The sequence below is a fragment of the Galeopterus variegatus genome, unplaced genomic scaffold (assembly GCF_000696425.1).
Source record: "Galeopterus variegatus unplaced genomic scaffold, G_variegatus-3.0.2 Scaffold434, whole genome shotgun sequence".
NCBI lineage: Eukaryota > Metazoa > Chordata > Mammalia > Dermoptera > Cynocephalidae > Galeopterus > Galeopterus variegatus.
In genome coordinates, this window is record NW_007726545.1 from 50275 (window position 1) to 68132 (window position 17858).

General features: G+C 34.8%; 1 protein-coding gene across 1 annotated transcript in view; it reads left to right on the forward strand.

The window, feature by feature from the left end:
- The window catches only part of LAMA2 (laminin, alpha 2), a 310853-nt gene that overhangs the window by 43149 nt on the left and 249846 nt on the right, over positions 1-17858 (forward strand). The window contains exons 4-5 of the mRNA XM_008568714.1: positions 10083-10184; positions 11899-12110. Coding sequence (XP_008566936.1) covers positions 10083-10184; positions 11899-12110 — 314 coding nt within the window. The remainder of the gene's footprint in view (positions 1-10082; positions 10185-11898; positions 12111-17858) is intronic.

Below are 17858 nucleotides of genomic sequence, written 5' to 3' on the forward strand. Positions count from 1 at the left end.
TTTATGCAGGATCTACTATCGGTAAGATGGTTATGCAAAGTATCGTAGGGAAACATTAAGACATGAATAAGATTTGAATCCTGCTATAACTATGATCTCTCCCAGAAATCTTAAGATTTTAAAGTGCACTTAGAATCATAAAATAAATATCATTGCCATTAGGTTTTTAGTGCAAAGTGTTTATGGTATTTTAATTTTGAAAACTATACTTATTAAAATAGTATGACTGACAACATTTATTGAATGCATGTTATGTGCTAGGTGCCAGGTGAGGAGTTTTATGTGTTTTTTCTCATTTTATCCTCAGAACACACTTCTGAGGTAGGTGTTATCCAGCTCATTTTAGTGAAAATTTACTGAGGCTCTAACAGCATAAATAACTTTCCCAAGGGCCATAAAGCACTGAAAAGCAAAATCAGAATCCAAAACCAAATCTGAAAAATCTAAAGGAATGAAATTAATCTTTTGTGTGATTTATATATGACTCCTACAGTAATAGACATGTCAGATAACTAACACAACTCTTTACCTGTTTATTCTGAAAAAAAGACACTTGAATATATTTTATTAGCCTGTTGATTCTCCTCTGGAGTGTGACTTAGTGTCCATTACACCTTTGGGATTCTTATCTTCTAAAATTCACAACCAGTTTCTACTGTTGTAATAAAGAATTATCTGCAGAGTTCACGAATGAGGGGAGAGAGAAAAGAGAATAGTGGTAGATCAATAACATTTAGCATCAAATCAAAACAGTATTCCAAGACTGGTGTTCTGGCTTTTGCTTATGTGGGGAATAAGCTGACTGCTATTCCCAAATACCCTCTATCTAAATAACGTAACCTGAAATTAATTGAACGCATTTAAATAAACATACAGTACTTCAAGCTGTATTCAAGGTTGCTGAAGGTGTAAACATCAAAGATTACCTACAGGCGAGATAAGAACTCTATTTTCTACCCTTCTGGTTCTCCCTTTGCAATAAAGGGGAAAGGGGCTGTACAATAGTCATATACTATCCAAGGTAATAAATATCCTTAAAAGACAAAATCCTTAAGCACTGAAAGAAAGTTTAACTAAAATTCCCATTCAAAGAGAAAATAGCAATGCTGGTATCTTTTTTTTTTTTTTTTTTTTTTTTATTGCGTTCCCATGAATTTTCCACAGAAATTATACATTTTGCTTTTATCCATTTGTCATTTATGTGGCAATAGTAAATCTGTTTCTCTTTAACTTAATGGAAGTTGGATTAAAATGTGTTCTGTTATTTTAATCAGCATCAATGTTTTATATCATGAACATGCAGTTTTCTGCTTTCTTGGCAGAGACCTTGAAAAAAATTTAAGTCCTAGTCAATAAGAAACCTATGTATATATAAAACCATAATTTATGGTTTATTGGATTAGATCAATGTTTAATTATGTATTACATGTGGGTTTTTTTTTACTGAATATTTACATATAAATTAATCTAGCCCATAACAAGAATTCTAATGGAATGCTTCATCCAAACACAAGGAAATAAATGGAAAACAAACAGCTGTTGCAAAGACCCTGTTTTTGAATCTGGGCCTGATAACACAAAGCAGTACAGAGAATTTGGCTCCTACGATTGACTCACATCTGTTGAGATTGTACTATTTCAACTCAAGAGTTGACCAGTGCATACCACAAAGTAGCAAGTAGTTCTCTAAGTGAAAAAACTTAAAAGGAAACATTAAATACGAATTTACTGTATTAAATGTCTTTCTAAGCACCTCATCATCATGTATATAATGTTTAACAAATGTATTCACAGTGTGTTTATATTTTTAAGTGCCCCTCAATGGATCTAAGTGTTTGCAAAAGATAAATAAAATAGGGGAAAAAACAAACAGAACAGAAACTAAACCATTTGCTGTATTTTAAAATTTGGTATGCCTACCAAATTTTGTTAGACTTATTATATGAGAACTACTAATTATCTGATTTTTCAGTTGCTACCAAAAGCATTCTTACCTTAACAAACCTTTAAAACCCTGTTTGCATTGAATCATAATTGAACATATGGAAAGTATAATGAGGCCTTACTTTGTTACACAGGAGACAGAAAGCTTAAGCTGAAGATAGGCTGGTAGTACTCAAGTGAATAAACAGAGTAACAAACATTTAAATGGGAAACTCTTGTTGACCTATCAATTCCTCTGTCTGTGTCTCTCACAATTCCTATCTTTTCCCATCTGCCAATCAGAACACTATAATTAATATCTCTTGGCATTATCGAAAAGAAACATTGTATATAAAGATTGACTAGGAAGTAGTTTGGAGGAATTTGGAGAGTTAAGGTGAAATGTGGGAAGAATGAATATGATCCAGCAGTTCTACAGGCAGTCCAAGGACTGAGCAGCAAGGAAACTGACTAGTCACCAGTGTTAGCACCTGTGTTAGTTATACTGGGGAGTATTTCTGGTGGTGTGTCCCAGAACTCTATCTTGGCCTTGTCTCATTCACAATTTTCATCACTACTTTGTTTGTTTATAAAATTTAAATGACACCAAATACAGAGGAATGCAAAATTATCAAGGTGGACTAATTATACTGGTTAAGCCCAAAAGGAAAGAAATCCTCAATTCAGGATTTTCCCCAACCCGTTCTAATGACTGCACATGTGAAAATGGCATAGTTATTTAAACAAACAAACAAACAAAAACCCCCCAAAACACTATCAAAACTGTATAAGGGCTACCAAAAAAAAAGAAGAAGAAGAAGAAAGAAAAGAGAATAAAAGAAAGGAAGGAAGAAAAGGAGGAAGGGAGAAATGAATGCAGGCAGGCAGGTTATTTCTTCAAGTTTTTCTTCTTTGTGTCCTCTGGACTACATCACCCATTCTCTTGCCTTCTAGACTAACATTTTTAGAACGCATTGTCTCCGACACCCACAACTCCTAGTTCATTTTATATGCATAAAAGGTGATGTAGTAACTTTAAGATCTCCTGTATAAATTCTGCCTGTTTTCTAAATCTACATCTTCTTGTTTCTGATCTATTCTTCTAATTATCAAGCTTTAAAGAAGAGAAACATACTCTTATCTTAATGTTATAAATGTGCAGAAGTATATGACAAAACCTTGAAGTGGAATGCTGTTTCTACGTTAAAAGAGAGCTGCATGAATAGACACATTAATAAACACTTTTATGGGAGGGCTACCTTTTCATAGTTTAAGGCTCTGGGGTTTCTGGATCTAGAAAGATGAATTGCTTGTCCTGTTTGTGATGCTAAATGGAAATTGACAGATGTGTTTAATTTATCCTGCTCAGTATTACAAAGCCTTTTCCTCATTCGCTTTTAGTATATCTGTCCTGAAATATTTGCTCTTTTAAGCAGGAGCAAATATTATGTTTTACACCCCATTTACTGGAATAACAGTGGTGATAATCTGACATCAGAGAACTAAATATTTCAAGCTTATTGTATAAAAAGAATTTCCTCTTCAGATACACTGTCCTCAATAGGTTATCCTATTCTTCACCCTTCAATTCATATTCCTTGAAATTGGAAGAAAAAAAAAGAGGCTACAACACAACACACATAAGCTTAATATGAAATATTTTTAAAGCTTAGTTTTGTGAATTACCTTTAGCTTTTCCCACTCACAAGGGAAACCTTTCCTGCCTCATTAAATCTTTAATGCAATGTGTACCATGCATGCTATATTATTATGTGTGGCATTAGGTTATTTATTGCATAGTAAGTATAACGTTCCTTGAAAACAAGCTGTTTCTTTCCCCTGAAGGTGGATTTAAAATAGGTCCTCATGAGAAACAACTACTTGTGTTCTTTTCTTAATGGGGTGAAGCTGAAGATCAGGAGAGTGAACGGCCTAGCCCTGAACCATCTCCAGAAAAGGATGGGTGCTTTTTTCTTTGCAGTGGCATCGCAATTTGATATGTGAATCCCCCTGAAGAAATTTTCCCTTAATAGACATAAAGAAAGAGGTAAAAGGCCAGGTCTTTGGGGATCCTGATGGAATGGAATGAGCTACTCTCACTAAATTAACTTTCTCTTTGTATTGAGAAAAGATATAACTTTCATCTCTGGTAAATATAGTCTAATTCATCCAGCAAATATAAGAACTTCCTTAAAATGAACTGAAATTGCACTTACTTCTACCTGTGGGAAACCATATTTTTTTCAAGCCAGCAGAAAGATGACAGTGTAGTTCCTAAATAGCAGGAGAAAATGAAAGGTTCTCTTGCTTGAATATACAATGCTCCATAAAATTACAAAAATCAAAATTTTTCCCCAAATTAACTTATTTGAAAGTCTCAAAGATAAAATAAATTGAGTCTACAAAGACCAAAGTTGTGGAAAATTAAAGTCATATATAGTCCACATAACTTATTAATATGTTTTGTTAAAATTCTTCAATGAATATTAATGGATGGGTTTGTTTATCCATGTGTTCTGGTGTCCTTTTGCTCTCTTATTTGTTGTGATTACCAGACTCCACATCAGACTTTGGAGATGTCACTGTAAAACCTTTTTTGCCTCCATCTTCTGACTAGTGAGAGACATCAGCCAGGCAAACAAAGAAAGTAGTATTTGAATGGTCAGTGTGAAGGTTAATTCTAGGTGTCAACTTGGTTAGATGAAGGAATGCTGAGAAACCTGGTAAAGCTATCTTTTTAGGTGTGTCCATGAGGGTGTTTCCAGCAGAGATTAGTATGAGAGCCTGAGTGGCCTGGATGGGAAAGACCTGCCCTCAATGTGGCTGGGAACCATCCAATCCTCTAGGGCTTCGGAGAGAACAAAAGACAAAGAGGTGAAGCTCTTTCTGCGGGAGCTGGGATACACTCTTCTCTCCTGTCCGTGGATATCAGAGCTTGAGACTCTTCAGCTTTTGGGTTCCAGAACTTACGCCAAAGACACCATCAGCTTCCCTAGTTTTGAGGCCTTTGGACTAGGACTGAGCCACAACACCAGCATCCAGTTTATAGACGGCCTATTGTGGGACTTTTCTTCATAGCCACGTGAGCTAATTCCCCTAATAAATCCTTCTCATATAATTATAACGTATCCTATTGATTTCGGTTTCTCTGGAGAACCCTGACTAATACAGTAAGAGAGGGTAGGGATGAAAATTCTGGCAGGAAAATTTGTTTAAAAAAAAAACAAAGCTAAGTAGCACAATGGACAGATATAAAAAGAGGCTAGATCAGAAGTTCCCATACATGCTCAGGTTGTAGTACTTTTCGTGTCTCCATAATTTTTTCATAGTGCCTCCTTGACCAAGAGAAATATGCCACAGTTCTGTTTAAGTATTCATGGCCAGACAACTTAATATATATTTATGTTTTAACAACTTAGCAATCATCTAAAAAGATAATGCACATCAATTCGAAGATAATATTATAATTTATTTCTTTTGTAAATAATCACAGTTACTAATGGGATCTGGTGCCTGTTGGGCAGTATACAATGTCTCAAATCTGGTTATCAGATAGGACAATGCTACCCCTTATTTACTGTTTCACATTGATTTTTGTGCATATTTTCTTTTTAATTGTAGTATCCAATGAAAATCTTGCTTAAGAAAGATATGACATAGCCAAAAGATCAAGTAAACAAAACATCGCTCAAAATTTTGAAAAAATCCTTAAAAGGAATGTTGCATTATCTTACCTAATGTTAAAATTGTGAACTACCTCAAACCAGTTGTTTGTGCACTATCCAACAGATATTTGGTACCATGTGTTTCCTTCAAACATTTTCAATATTCCACAGTGCCTTTGTGAGTTCACTGCCCCCTGGGGCACCTCTGGACCATTTGTGAACAGGGGCTGTATAGATCCTAGAGGGTATAGAAACTACACAGAAACATGAATGATATTACAGATCCCAGAGCTGCTGGAGAGTCTTCATTAAGAAAGTGCAACTACAGAAGTAACAAAGTTCATCGAAGTTTTTGATGAAACTTTCCCCAACAAGAAGACTGAAGTCAGAGAGATGAATTCAGATGTTTGACGAGGACCTAAGTATGATATGGCAATGGGAGTGGAAAGTTAGACAAGAAGCCTATCAAGTGTATAGGTCGAGGAGCTAATCTGGTATAATAATAAAGTGAAAACAATTTTACCTTGCACATCAGGTTTCTAATTTAAAATAAAGGAATAAAGCATTTGCCTTGACCCAATCATGAAAGTTGAGAAAATGATCAAGTTTGGGTTTTGGAAAGATCTGGATAATGAGATCAACTTTGGGTATGTTGAGTGTCTGAGACATTATTGGACAGTCATTCAGTATGGGCTGTTATGGGCTGAATCGTGTCCCCCCAAAATTTATATGTCAAAGTCCTAATCTCCAGGACCTCAGAATATGACTGTATTTTGAGATAAAATCTTTAAAGAGGTAATTAAGTAAAAACGAGTTCATTAGGGTGGGCTCTAATTCAATATGACTGGTGTCCTTATAAGAAGAGGAAATGAGGACACACACACACAGTGGGAAGACCATCTGAAGGCACAGAGAGCAGACAGACGTCCACAAGCCAAAGAGAGAGGTCCTCAGGAGAAACCAGCTCTGCAACACCTTGGTCTCTGCCTTCAAGCCTCCAGCACTGTGAGGAAATACATTTCTGTTGTTTAAGCCACTCAGTCTCTGGTACTTTGCTATGATGGCCTGAGCAAATTAATACAGGGATACAGCACAGACTGGAAGAGGTAGACTGAGGAGGTAGGCTTAAATGTAGTTCAGTTCATGAGAGGGGAATCCATATGAAGTAAAAACCAAAAGAGTGAGAAAGAGTCTTAGAGACATCCACTCACTGAGTACAGAATAATTTTTTTTAAAAAAAAGTATTCATAAATGAGACAGAAGTATGACCAGGGAAAAGGAGGGAGTATCAGGAAAGTTCAGAGTAATAGAAGACAAGGGAGTCAAGAATCTTAAGAACTATTATATGTCACATATAGATTAAGAATAAAACTGAACAAAAGGGCTGTCAGTGGCTGCTATATAGAGTTTATAAATGACCTTTCAAGAAACTCTTTTAATGGAATACCAAGGGTAGACAATGGATGCAGGGGATAAAATGAGAAAGGACGGTTGAATAGAAATAAAGAAAATGAATGTAATACCCCATATCACAAAGTTTGACAGTGACACTAATAACCACAGATGATAACTAGAGGAGACAACAAAGTCAATTGATGATTGGCAGCCCTGTGCACACTTGATTTGATGGAGAGAGTGAAGATTTGGATACTGAAAGGGTTATAGGTGAGTACAGAGAAAGGGCAAGGAGGAGCCAAGCAAGGGTGACATCTGGAATATGGAAGAGTAGATAGATGGAGAAGAGGCAGAGAATTCTTCATCCAAAGCTATAGGAAAGGAATGTATTGAAACAACAAACTGTACCCCATAAACACGTACAATGAAAAAAATTTAAGAAAAAAAGCTATAGGAGAGGAAAATTTATTTTTTGAATATTCTCAAAGCTCTTTCCCCTAAAAACAATATCCCTCAGAAAAGACGTTATTGTCTTATAATTGGCTTATTACAAATTCTCTTATACAATGGTATGTACTCTTTGGGCAAGACACATTAGCTGGAAACACCAGAAAATGCATGTCTGTACGGCTTATGAAGAGATTAGTTCACAGAGTTGAAGGAAAAATAGAAGCAAAGGAATTTAACATAGAATAAGTTATTCCTAGAAGTACAACCTCTAAATTACAGGATAATTTCTTAAGCTATCTTTTAAAGAATTACTTAAATACTTGAAATATGTAGATGTGATATAAATATGCACCTTTAGGGTGAACGAAAAAGACACCAATTCAAATACTATGCAAATGGATACTTGTGGCTTGGGAAAAAAACATCTGGTAATAGTATCATGCACATTTTTAAAATAGTCTGTTTTTCACACAACTTAGGTGGAATGAAAATTTTAGGTGATTCAAATAGTGTTCTAATAATGCCAAAGCATGGGTATCAAAGATTCATGGAAGAGTTTGGGAAAAATCATTTCATGAAATGTAAGTGAAAACACAATTTTACTTACTATTATCACTGTTATTATTAGCCCTCAGCAAAATTGGTTGAATTAATTCTACTCCTTAGTTCAGGTTTATATTATCACTGACCTGCATAAGGCCCCTCTCTTTTTCTACATATGTACGTTCCTTTTTTCCCCATTTCCACCTCTCATTCCTTTCTCATATTATTTTATAGATGAGGGTACTTCAAAAGTTCATGGGAAGATTTGTGTTATCTTTTAATTCTATTTTTTGTGAGGTTTTGAAGTACCCTTTTATTATGTGAGTTTATAAATATTACAAATAGGTATAGAAACTACATTAACTAATCAAATAATGTAGGTGAACATTTTTCTACTTTCTCTATAGTCTTAAAACTTTGGGTGTTCAAATTACACACCCTTTGGCTCTTTACTGGAAAAATGGGAAATGACCTTTAGTTTGAAACTCTTTCTAGTTGGGTATAAATAGTAATATCTTAATTTAAGTTGATAATTTTCTTTTTCTTTTTCTTTTTTTTAGAGAAACATGTTTGAGGAAAAATAGTAACATGTAATCCAAATTTTAAATAGTTGAAATATATTTGCAAGCTTAAAAGTTTTGGGACTTTACAGACCTATGTCCCAATGTTCTTCCCAAACTTAATCTCTACCTTCTACTAAATATTTTTAATAATTTAGAAAATTTGGAATAGTTCATTCCTCTTTGAAATATATAAAACATTTGTTTCACTGCCTTTCTAGACTGTTCTTATTGAGAAAACGTCCAGCCGATTTGAATAAGCATGCGAAGTGAAATTTTGGATGCTTAAATTATTAGAACCCCAAACCTTTTACATAGATTCACCCCTCATTACTCACAATAATTCCAAGTGCTATAGTTCAGGCAGATATTTATTATTTTATATATAAGAAGACATTAGAGCAGGGCCATTTCTCAGTGGAGCAGGGGAATAAAAGTTTTCTGAATTTTCGTTCCTTATAGAGCACCATGTAACTAGGTCTTAGAAGACATCACAGCGCTGCAATTTAAAATCCTGTTTAATCGGCCATAGCAAGCTATGTGGCACTCCCTAGGGAGCAACCCTGAGAGGAATCCTGTGCATCGTCAGGAATTGCTTTCTGGTCAGGGTCGGCTGTGAACAGCCACACGAGAGCCAACGGCTGCGAAGCTGGGTCTATGCATGTCGGAGCAAACAGCAGAATATAAATCATCGGCTTTGCTTTATGAATTGTCTTTATTTACAATGCTAGAGTGGAATTTTAAAACAGGGACTGCAGTATTTGCATTAAATCTGTCACTCATAGCTCCGATTTTGATTCCTGTCCTATAAATGATCTTGCTTTCCCATTTAAAAGAGAAAAATTCTACAAGGTTACTGTCAATGTCAGAAAATCTAAGCCTCAAGTATACATTGTATGAAGCTTAGTATGTGTGTTAGAAGGAAAGTTTTCTTAATGAAAAGGGGTAATAACATTCATTCAAACTCAGTCTATTTGATTGCAAATTGCAAAGGAAAGTATACCTTCCTTGTCAATTTTAATTAAATGTTAATGCAAAATTTGCTGTTTTTTTTTTCCTTGACCAACAAAATTTCTCAGTTTAGTTTATGATCTTGTAAAGTGCCTGTCAAATGGAGGGAGGTCTTTGTTGAAAGCATTCAGACCCACAGAAGGTGAGTGAAACCTCTGTGGGATGGGAAGAAATCTCCCAGTTTTGAAAAAGATAATTCTCTGCTTGGGAATTTTAAAGCTCAAACTTAGACTAAGAAGATGACAGGAGGAGCTGTGTTTAGTTTTATGGAACTTAACCAATTTCAGCAAGCCTGCAATACTGGGGAAAATAATACATGAATTTGTATTTATGTCAGGCTCACGGTTGATGGGTAAGGTTCGTATAAAGGTTACTCCTAAAGAAATGTCTTTCATTCCCACTCTGCACTCCAGTGACTTCTGCTTCTTCCAAATGCTGCCCTCTAGAACAATAAAATGATTTAAAAATAATAAGGAAAATATGATTTAATAGCTATCTCCTTCCCTGTAATGATTATGCATCTCCTCTTTTGTAGCTCTCAGCAGTAGGAGGACAATTGACATTTACCATATCATATGACCTCGAAGAAGAGGAAGAAGATACAGAACGTGTTCTCCAGCTTATGATTATCTTAGAGGTAGCGTACTGAGAGCATCATTTATGTTCAACCATGTCAAACCTTTGTGTTATTTGAGATTACCTGTGCTATTTTCTACCTGGTTGGCTTGACAATTTACATGCTACTAAAAAAATTATACCTTAGAAACTTTTTGTGCCACTCCCTGTGTTTCACTTTGAAAAATACCTAAAAGCCTAAATATATTCACTGGGTTTAATGATAAAGAAGATCTTTATTTTTTTTTTTATTTTATTTTTTTAAAAAGATGACCGGTAAGGGGATCTCAACCCTTGGCTTGGTGTTGTCAGCACCACGCTCAGCTAGTGAGCAAACCGGCCATCCCTATATGGGATCCGAACCCGTGGCCTTGGTGTTATCAGCACCGCACTCTACCGAGTGAGCCACGGGCCGGCCTTAAAGAAGATCTTTAGATCAGACTTGAAATTTAAATGTAGAAATAATGACCATGTTTGCAGGTATACAAGTATGATGAAAATGTTTAAGTGAATGCTAATTTACATTGTTATATTTTGTCCATCTCCGCTCGCTTCCAAGTAGGTTTTATTTTCTACTTCCTTATGTATATTAGGCAGAAGTAAATAAAAAAGGAAATTTGCTTATTCAGCCACAGTTAAATCTTGACTTCAAAATACTAATTTAGGTAAGAAAGATACAGGAGAAACTGCTTTCAGAATTTGGAGGGTCATAGTCAATTCCAAAATCCTGGAAGCCTAAAGTTATCCTAGAGGCCCTCTCCCACCCTTTCTCATATCCTTTCTTTTTAATAATGTATACTCTCACCCCAACACTCACACATACTTGAAGGCATATACATGCATGCACTGCACATTTGTAATTCCAAATGGAGAGATGTTGATTTAGCATCAGGCTCTGTTGTTCTTTGTCTTGAACTTTTCATGCATGTGAATCAAGGACAAAATGACAAAATTCTTTCCTCAAAATCAGTGTTTCCAGAATTAGATGAATTGGTCTAGATTATGTGTGCACATAGATTATGTGTGTATGCATGTATATATATATATATATATATATAACTATATATATAACTATGTGTATACATATATATATATATATATAAAACCACATGTATATCTTGAAATTCATTTGAGATAAAAGGGGTTCTCTAAATGTAAAATGTTGCAAAGTTATATACATATAATTAATATGAATGAAGTAAGATAAGAAGGATGACCAATATGTCGTAGGTAAGTCGGTATCTCTTTATTGTGATGTCATTATCCTATTGTAAATATTAGAGTACAGGCTTTTTTCATGTTTGTTTTTTGTTTGTTCCCATATATAAAAGTCCTTTAAAATAATAACTAATACACTGCTTTAAGTTTCCTTCCCTATTGTCCTATACAACACACATCCAGCATAATATATACATTTGGCACTTGTGTAAAATCAAGGTGTTTGTAATCAAATATATATTTATGAGTTGCCAGGTATCTGTTATTCAGTTAATGAGGGAAGTAAGGTCATGCGAAATCAAGAAACTTACACTCCGTAATTCATCTGGCTAAGGTTAACATTTAATTGTGTTGCCTTCCCTTCATATGTAGCAGAAATGTGCTAAATGACAGAGAAAGCCAACCTAAAATTAAAAACCTGAGGATAATGCACATGGCAGAGAATACAAATGCAGATACATGTTACCCTTTTGTACCCTCTTTTCAGTTTTACCCTTTATACTTTTTTCCTCCATTAGGGAAATGACTTGAGAATCAGCACAGCCCAAGATGAGGTCTATCTGCAACCATCTGAAGAACATATTAATGTATTGTCACTTAAAGAAGAATCCTTTACCATACATGGCACAAATTTTCCAGTCAGTAGAAAAGAATTTATGACAGTGCTTGTGAATTTAAAGAGAATCCTCATACAAATTACATACAGCTTTGGGATGGATGCCATCTTCAGGTAAAATTAAGAACTGCGTCTCCCAGTGTGAACAAAGAGGTGTGTGTGGGAAGAGCGAATTTTAAGATCTCTATCATTTGTTGTCTTCAAATAGCAGATAAAAATGGAGCACTGCTTTTCTGAAAGGTATTCCTATTAAACCTTTAAAATTCTAAATACTCAGAATAAATTTGTCTGGGCTGATTGTTATTGTTGATTCCGTGACAATTCTGCCAGAACAGGTGATAAATAATTATTCCTATATTGAGGATTGCTATCCTAGAAAATACAGTCTCCTTTATGATTGCTCAAATAGTGGGAAACTAAAGAGACATAATTCTAGGGGATCCATAATCTGAAGGTCGTTTGTAAAATATTTTCTTTCATTAATTAATGGACAAGCTTCTGACTTTAAAGTGTACAGTTTGTAATAACACATGTAAGCCTCTTCATTTAAATAACCACACATATCTTTATAAAACACTGTAGTACTCTAATGACCACGTAGTATAAAGAAAAGAGTATGAGCTTTAGAGTCAAACTGAGTCAGAATTCAGTAAGCTCTATTGCTTATCATATGTGTGACCTTTGGCAAGTGACTGGTCCTTGTGGAACATTGATTTCAAATATAAAGTGGAGATTACAATGCCTTCCTTTCAGGGTTGTTGTGAAAATGATATGTGATAATTAAGCAAAGTGCTCATTAACTAGAACATTTCAAAGGTTAGTTCCTTCATGTTTGTTTTGTTTTGTTTTGGTTTTTGTTTTTAAAAAGGAACTCCCTGTCTTAAACCAAATAAGCCCATATCTGACTGACTGTAGGTTTCTATATTTTTCACTGTTGAAACAGTGACACTTTTGCAACAATAAATAACACAAGATATCATAGAAACTTCCTTCTAAATCAGATTAAGTTAGATGATCAAACGTAACCCCAAACTGACAACTTGGCATCCCTTAATCAAAGCAATCTCTCCACTATTGGATTTTTTATTGCTGATATCACCCCCTCATTTGCTTGTCCTGCCTAGTTTGTGTTCCACTCGTAATATTTCAGCTAAGTATAATCATCATTACCATTTCCCAAAGGAGGGACTGCAGATTCGTAAACAGAACCCTTGCCAAACAATGTACCTCTTTTGCATATGCAATTCTGCTAGAAGCTGGGTTAAAATGCCATGAAGATAAGAAGCTGCTCTTAGGAATTAATTATGTTTTTTCCCATTTAGTAAATAGAGATTGTCATGATGTTTAAACAGTACAAAGAGATGAATCCCCTAGCTTTCAAAATGAACGACAAGCAAATTGACAAAAAGTGGCTAGGGGGCTTATTTATTTTTGTCAACACTGCTTCCCAGGCTAGCTAATCCAAAGACATTTCCCCTTCATTTATGTCAGACAATTTCTGTGTCTACCCATCATAAAATCATCTGTTTCATTTGAAACCTTTTGAGGTTCCCCCCCTACGAGAGCAATGTTCACAGAGTGTGACTATGTGAACTGACACAGAAGCTAATCCAAGTGGGTGGTTGCTTTCTGACACCTGCATTACCTAAAGCACTGTGGTTCAAGAAGTAAAAGCCAATGTCAGAACTGAAACTCCTACCCACTTCAGGTGAGCTGAAAGTCAGCGTGAATCCTGAGTCGGTTAGCTTGTTATATTTTATTTATCTCTGATCTACTAGTAGATTGAGTCATATTTGTAAAACATCACTTGAATTGATTTCAAATTGTCTTGCACAGTAGGCTTCTGACTCGGTATACTGTTTGTGTGCAAGCAGAAAATTGGAGCTATCTCAACAAAAATTCATGTTTAGATTTATTTAAGTAGGTTGTACTTCCATGGTAGTTCTCTTAGCAAATGGGCTTAGGTTCCTCCAGTTACATGGTTAGATGAAATTGTATAGTGGAAGGAGAACTGGGCTGCAGGTCAAGGATTTTGTCTTTTGTTTTCAACTCAGCTATTTAATAGTTGTAAACATAAGTATGGCTTTGACCTCTTTGGACTTCAATCACTTCATCTATAAAATAAGGAGGAGGACAATTGCCCTGCCAACTTCAAAGGTCACTACGAGAATGGAATTAGAGGGCTGCAAAAGCACTTTGCTAATGGCAAATCAGCACACAAATATGAATTATTTCTATCCGACTGACCTCATCCCAAGGGATAACATTTTCTCCAAGTACCATTAAGACTTGGAGACATCTAGAATAAGGCACATACTTATATTTCCACAGTTGAGACCATTCAGTAAAATTAATTCATTTACTTCTCACGGTCCTCATTAGTAAAATGAAGACAGAAATAGAAAACTTTCATTCTCCTTTTAAGACTGTGAGACAAATTAACCTAATCTAACTGCACTTCTTTCTCCTTTAAATTCTCCAAACCTTGGATTTAGTAGCATCTTTGAGCTTTAACTCAATCAAGGCATTTCTTAAGCACCTATGAAATATAGAAGTTTGCACAAAATATATTTTCTTTTCACCCTACAGTAAACATTAGCATAACTTAACAAATTTCCAGTCTTCTCCTTTGGGGATATTGCATTTCCCTAACCCTTGAGGGTAGATGTGGTCATGTGACTTGGTTTGACCAATGAATTGTGAGCAGAAGTGATGTATGTTTTTTCCTGGGGAAAAACATTGACTTGCTGGTGTAAGACTCTCTGGAGCTTATTTGGTAACCAGAAGACCAAAACAACATGGAATACTGACAGCACATGGAGGTCAACTGTCCTGAACCCAGGCCTACTGAGAATTTGGTGCATAACCAAGCCCATCATGAGTTTATCATGATACACCTCATGTGTCTTTATTGCTTGAAAGTAATTCACAATATTTTCAAGGCAAGGTATTTTCACATGACTTTTAGAGAAAATGTGCGTTTTTAATACCAAGAAAGATTACACAAAATTTGCAAAATAACCTAGAAAAATCCTTGTAAACAAAAGACTCTGATAATTATAGAAATAGTGTCGATAGGTGCATAGTATGATACTATGTTTTGAAATTAATGATCCAGGTAACCACATTTTTAAGAAATTATACGGATAAGGGCACTAGGACTTAAAAAGATTTATGCAACTTGCTTGACATCAGGCTGTTGCTAAGAGGAGCAGCCAGGATTTAAACCCACATGTGTTTCCTCTCCATTATCTTTGACTACCTCCCAATGCTGTTCTGTAAATATTGGATTCATTCAGTCTGCAAACATTTACTGAGCATCTGTCTAAATCTCAGTTCTCTTTTCTGTAAAATGGCAGAAACGATATCTAACTTTCAAGACTGAATATTGGTAAAATAATGTTTATAAAACACCTGACCTAGTATCTAGCATATGTTGAGAGGAAATGAAGGGTAACAAAGAGATCACTGGTTTTGAAGTCACTGGGTTTTAATCTGTGCTGCAGTGTTTGCTAACTGTACTTTATTGGAGAAAGCACTTTACTTCTCTGAGCCTCAGGTTCGTCATTTGTAAATGTGGATAAAATGTGATTATTACACTGGGTTCATTGACACCTAAATGAAATGTTTCTCAAGCACCCATTATAGTGCACAGAAGATAGTAGACATTCAGTGGGTAGTAATTGTAAAGATATGGTAGTTCTAAGCTAAGAAACCAGTATACAAAGATGGATAAACGATAATTGAATTCAAAGAAGATATAGTTTGGTAGCAAAGGCAGATGTATACATTTATGATAAAATAATAAATATAGTAGAGCAACAGAAGTGTGCACAGTGCACACTGGTAGGACTAAGGAGGATGAGATGAATTCTGATGTTAATATTTAATATATTTTTAATACATGGCTGCAACAGTATCAGATTCTGTCAGTCATCTCTCTTACTTGATGTGGGATTGAAAATGGTTGGAGAAACTTCTTGCTTTTTCCCAGATGGCCCACTCAGACTTTGACTGGGCCACTGAATGATCCTGTTGCCTATTTAGGAATGGAGTAAAAATTATCAAGCTGCTTCTTCAAGAAGTATTTTGCAGAATTTTGACAAGACAGAGGCTACAGGAAGTTCTGAGTCATCATCTTATGTTTTGACAAAAACAAAATAAAACAAAACACTTTGACAGCAATAAAATCTTTACCTATGGTGGCTAACCCAAAGAAACTTTCTTTTAAGTGTAATAAAATAGAGGCATTCTATATATAGATAGATAGGTAGATATAGATATATAAAACAGGTGGATAAAAAGAAATTATTTAAGAGTTTTAAAATCAAAAGTCTTTTTGTTGTTCCAGACTATAATATTCTGTGGTGGTGGTGGTTGTTTTAGTGTAGTATAGCATATCTAACTCTGGTGACAAATGTGGTGAAGCAAAACTATTGAGAATGTGATTCCAATATTTTGCATGGGAGCTTATATAATATGTCTTTTCTCTTCATCCATCTTATCTCTATTCTCAAGTCATAATAATAAGGAGACATGGTCTGCTAAAGCATTTGACTTAGTTAACAAATCTTTGATAGTTCATGCATCTCCAAAACTTGGTACTTTATTTTTGCCAGCATTATGTATTTAAATTAATGCAGCCTGGCATCAAGAAAAGAAAATGACCATATTGAAGGAAAAAAATAATAAACTGCAGCCTTTTTCATGAGTAACACTTAAAACTGGTAAATGCATTAAAATCCCATTTAACAAATAGCAGAACCTAATGAACATTGGGATTGCTCAGTGAATACTAATGTGGAATATTACTGGGAAAGATGTTTGAGTGTCGAAATTTCTCATAGCTCAAAATGGTTACACAAGTTAAGGAGGTGAACATCTGTTGTTCAAAAGACAAATGAAATTTGGCAGTTCACTGAAAATATTTTTTTATCTTTTTAAAAATTTGTTCCTTAAAGTAGTCAATTGATCATTCTTCTATTTTAAACCTTCCAATACTCTAAATTGTGCTTATAAATTTTATATTGGAAATCCTGGAACTATATTTACATACAGTTTACCAGTCTGCTGCCTAGTAAATTGTAACAGTCTATTATGTGATAATCAACTAGTATATCAACCATGAAATCATCTAATTCTGAAATTAAAATGATCAGAATGATGAGTTTATCATGTGACAGTCCATTAATTCCATGCAGTTAGATGTCACAATCCATTCAGGTGTGTTCTGACCTCTGGCCTTGAGTCCTAACTCTAACATTTTTACATTTATTTTCTGTGTCAAATCAAACAAGTAATTTGTCTTTTACGTATCTGATTTTATTCATCTGAAATGTGGATGGCAGGCCCTTATTGTATCATTTATCATGGAGTGTGTTAGTCATTGTTAGTAATATAACTACATTCCATTCATCTATTTATTCATTTAAGTACATTTACGCATTTAGTTAATTTTGTATATATCTACTCATCCCTATCCATTCATTCATCCATCCTTTCACACATGCAACAAAAGTATATTGACCACGTATTCAGACAGTCATTCTGGGTATATAGATGACATGACAGAGTGTGTTCTCAAGGAGTAGCTCACATGCCAACATAAGCAAGGACTACCTTTAGGAACTCTTTCAAACCCTATGTTACGTTAAGAAGAATTGCCAGGCCCTGAAATTTCATTCCTAGATATATACCCAAAAGAATTGAAAGTAGTTACCCAAAAAAATGCTAGTACATGAATGTTTATATCAGCACTATTTACAATAGCCAAAAGGTGGAACCAACCCAAATGTCCATCAATAGGTGAATGGATAAACAAAATGTGGTATATTTATATATATATATATATATATATATATA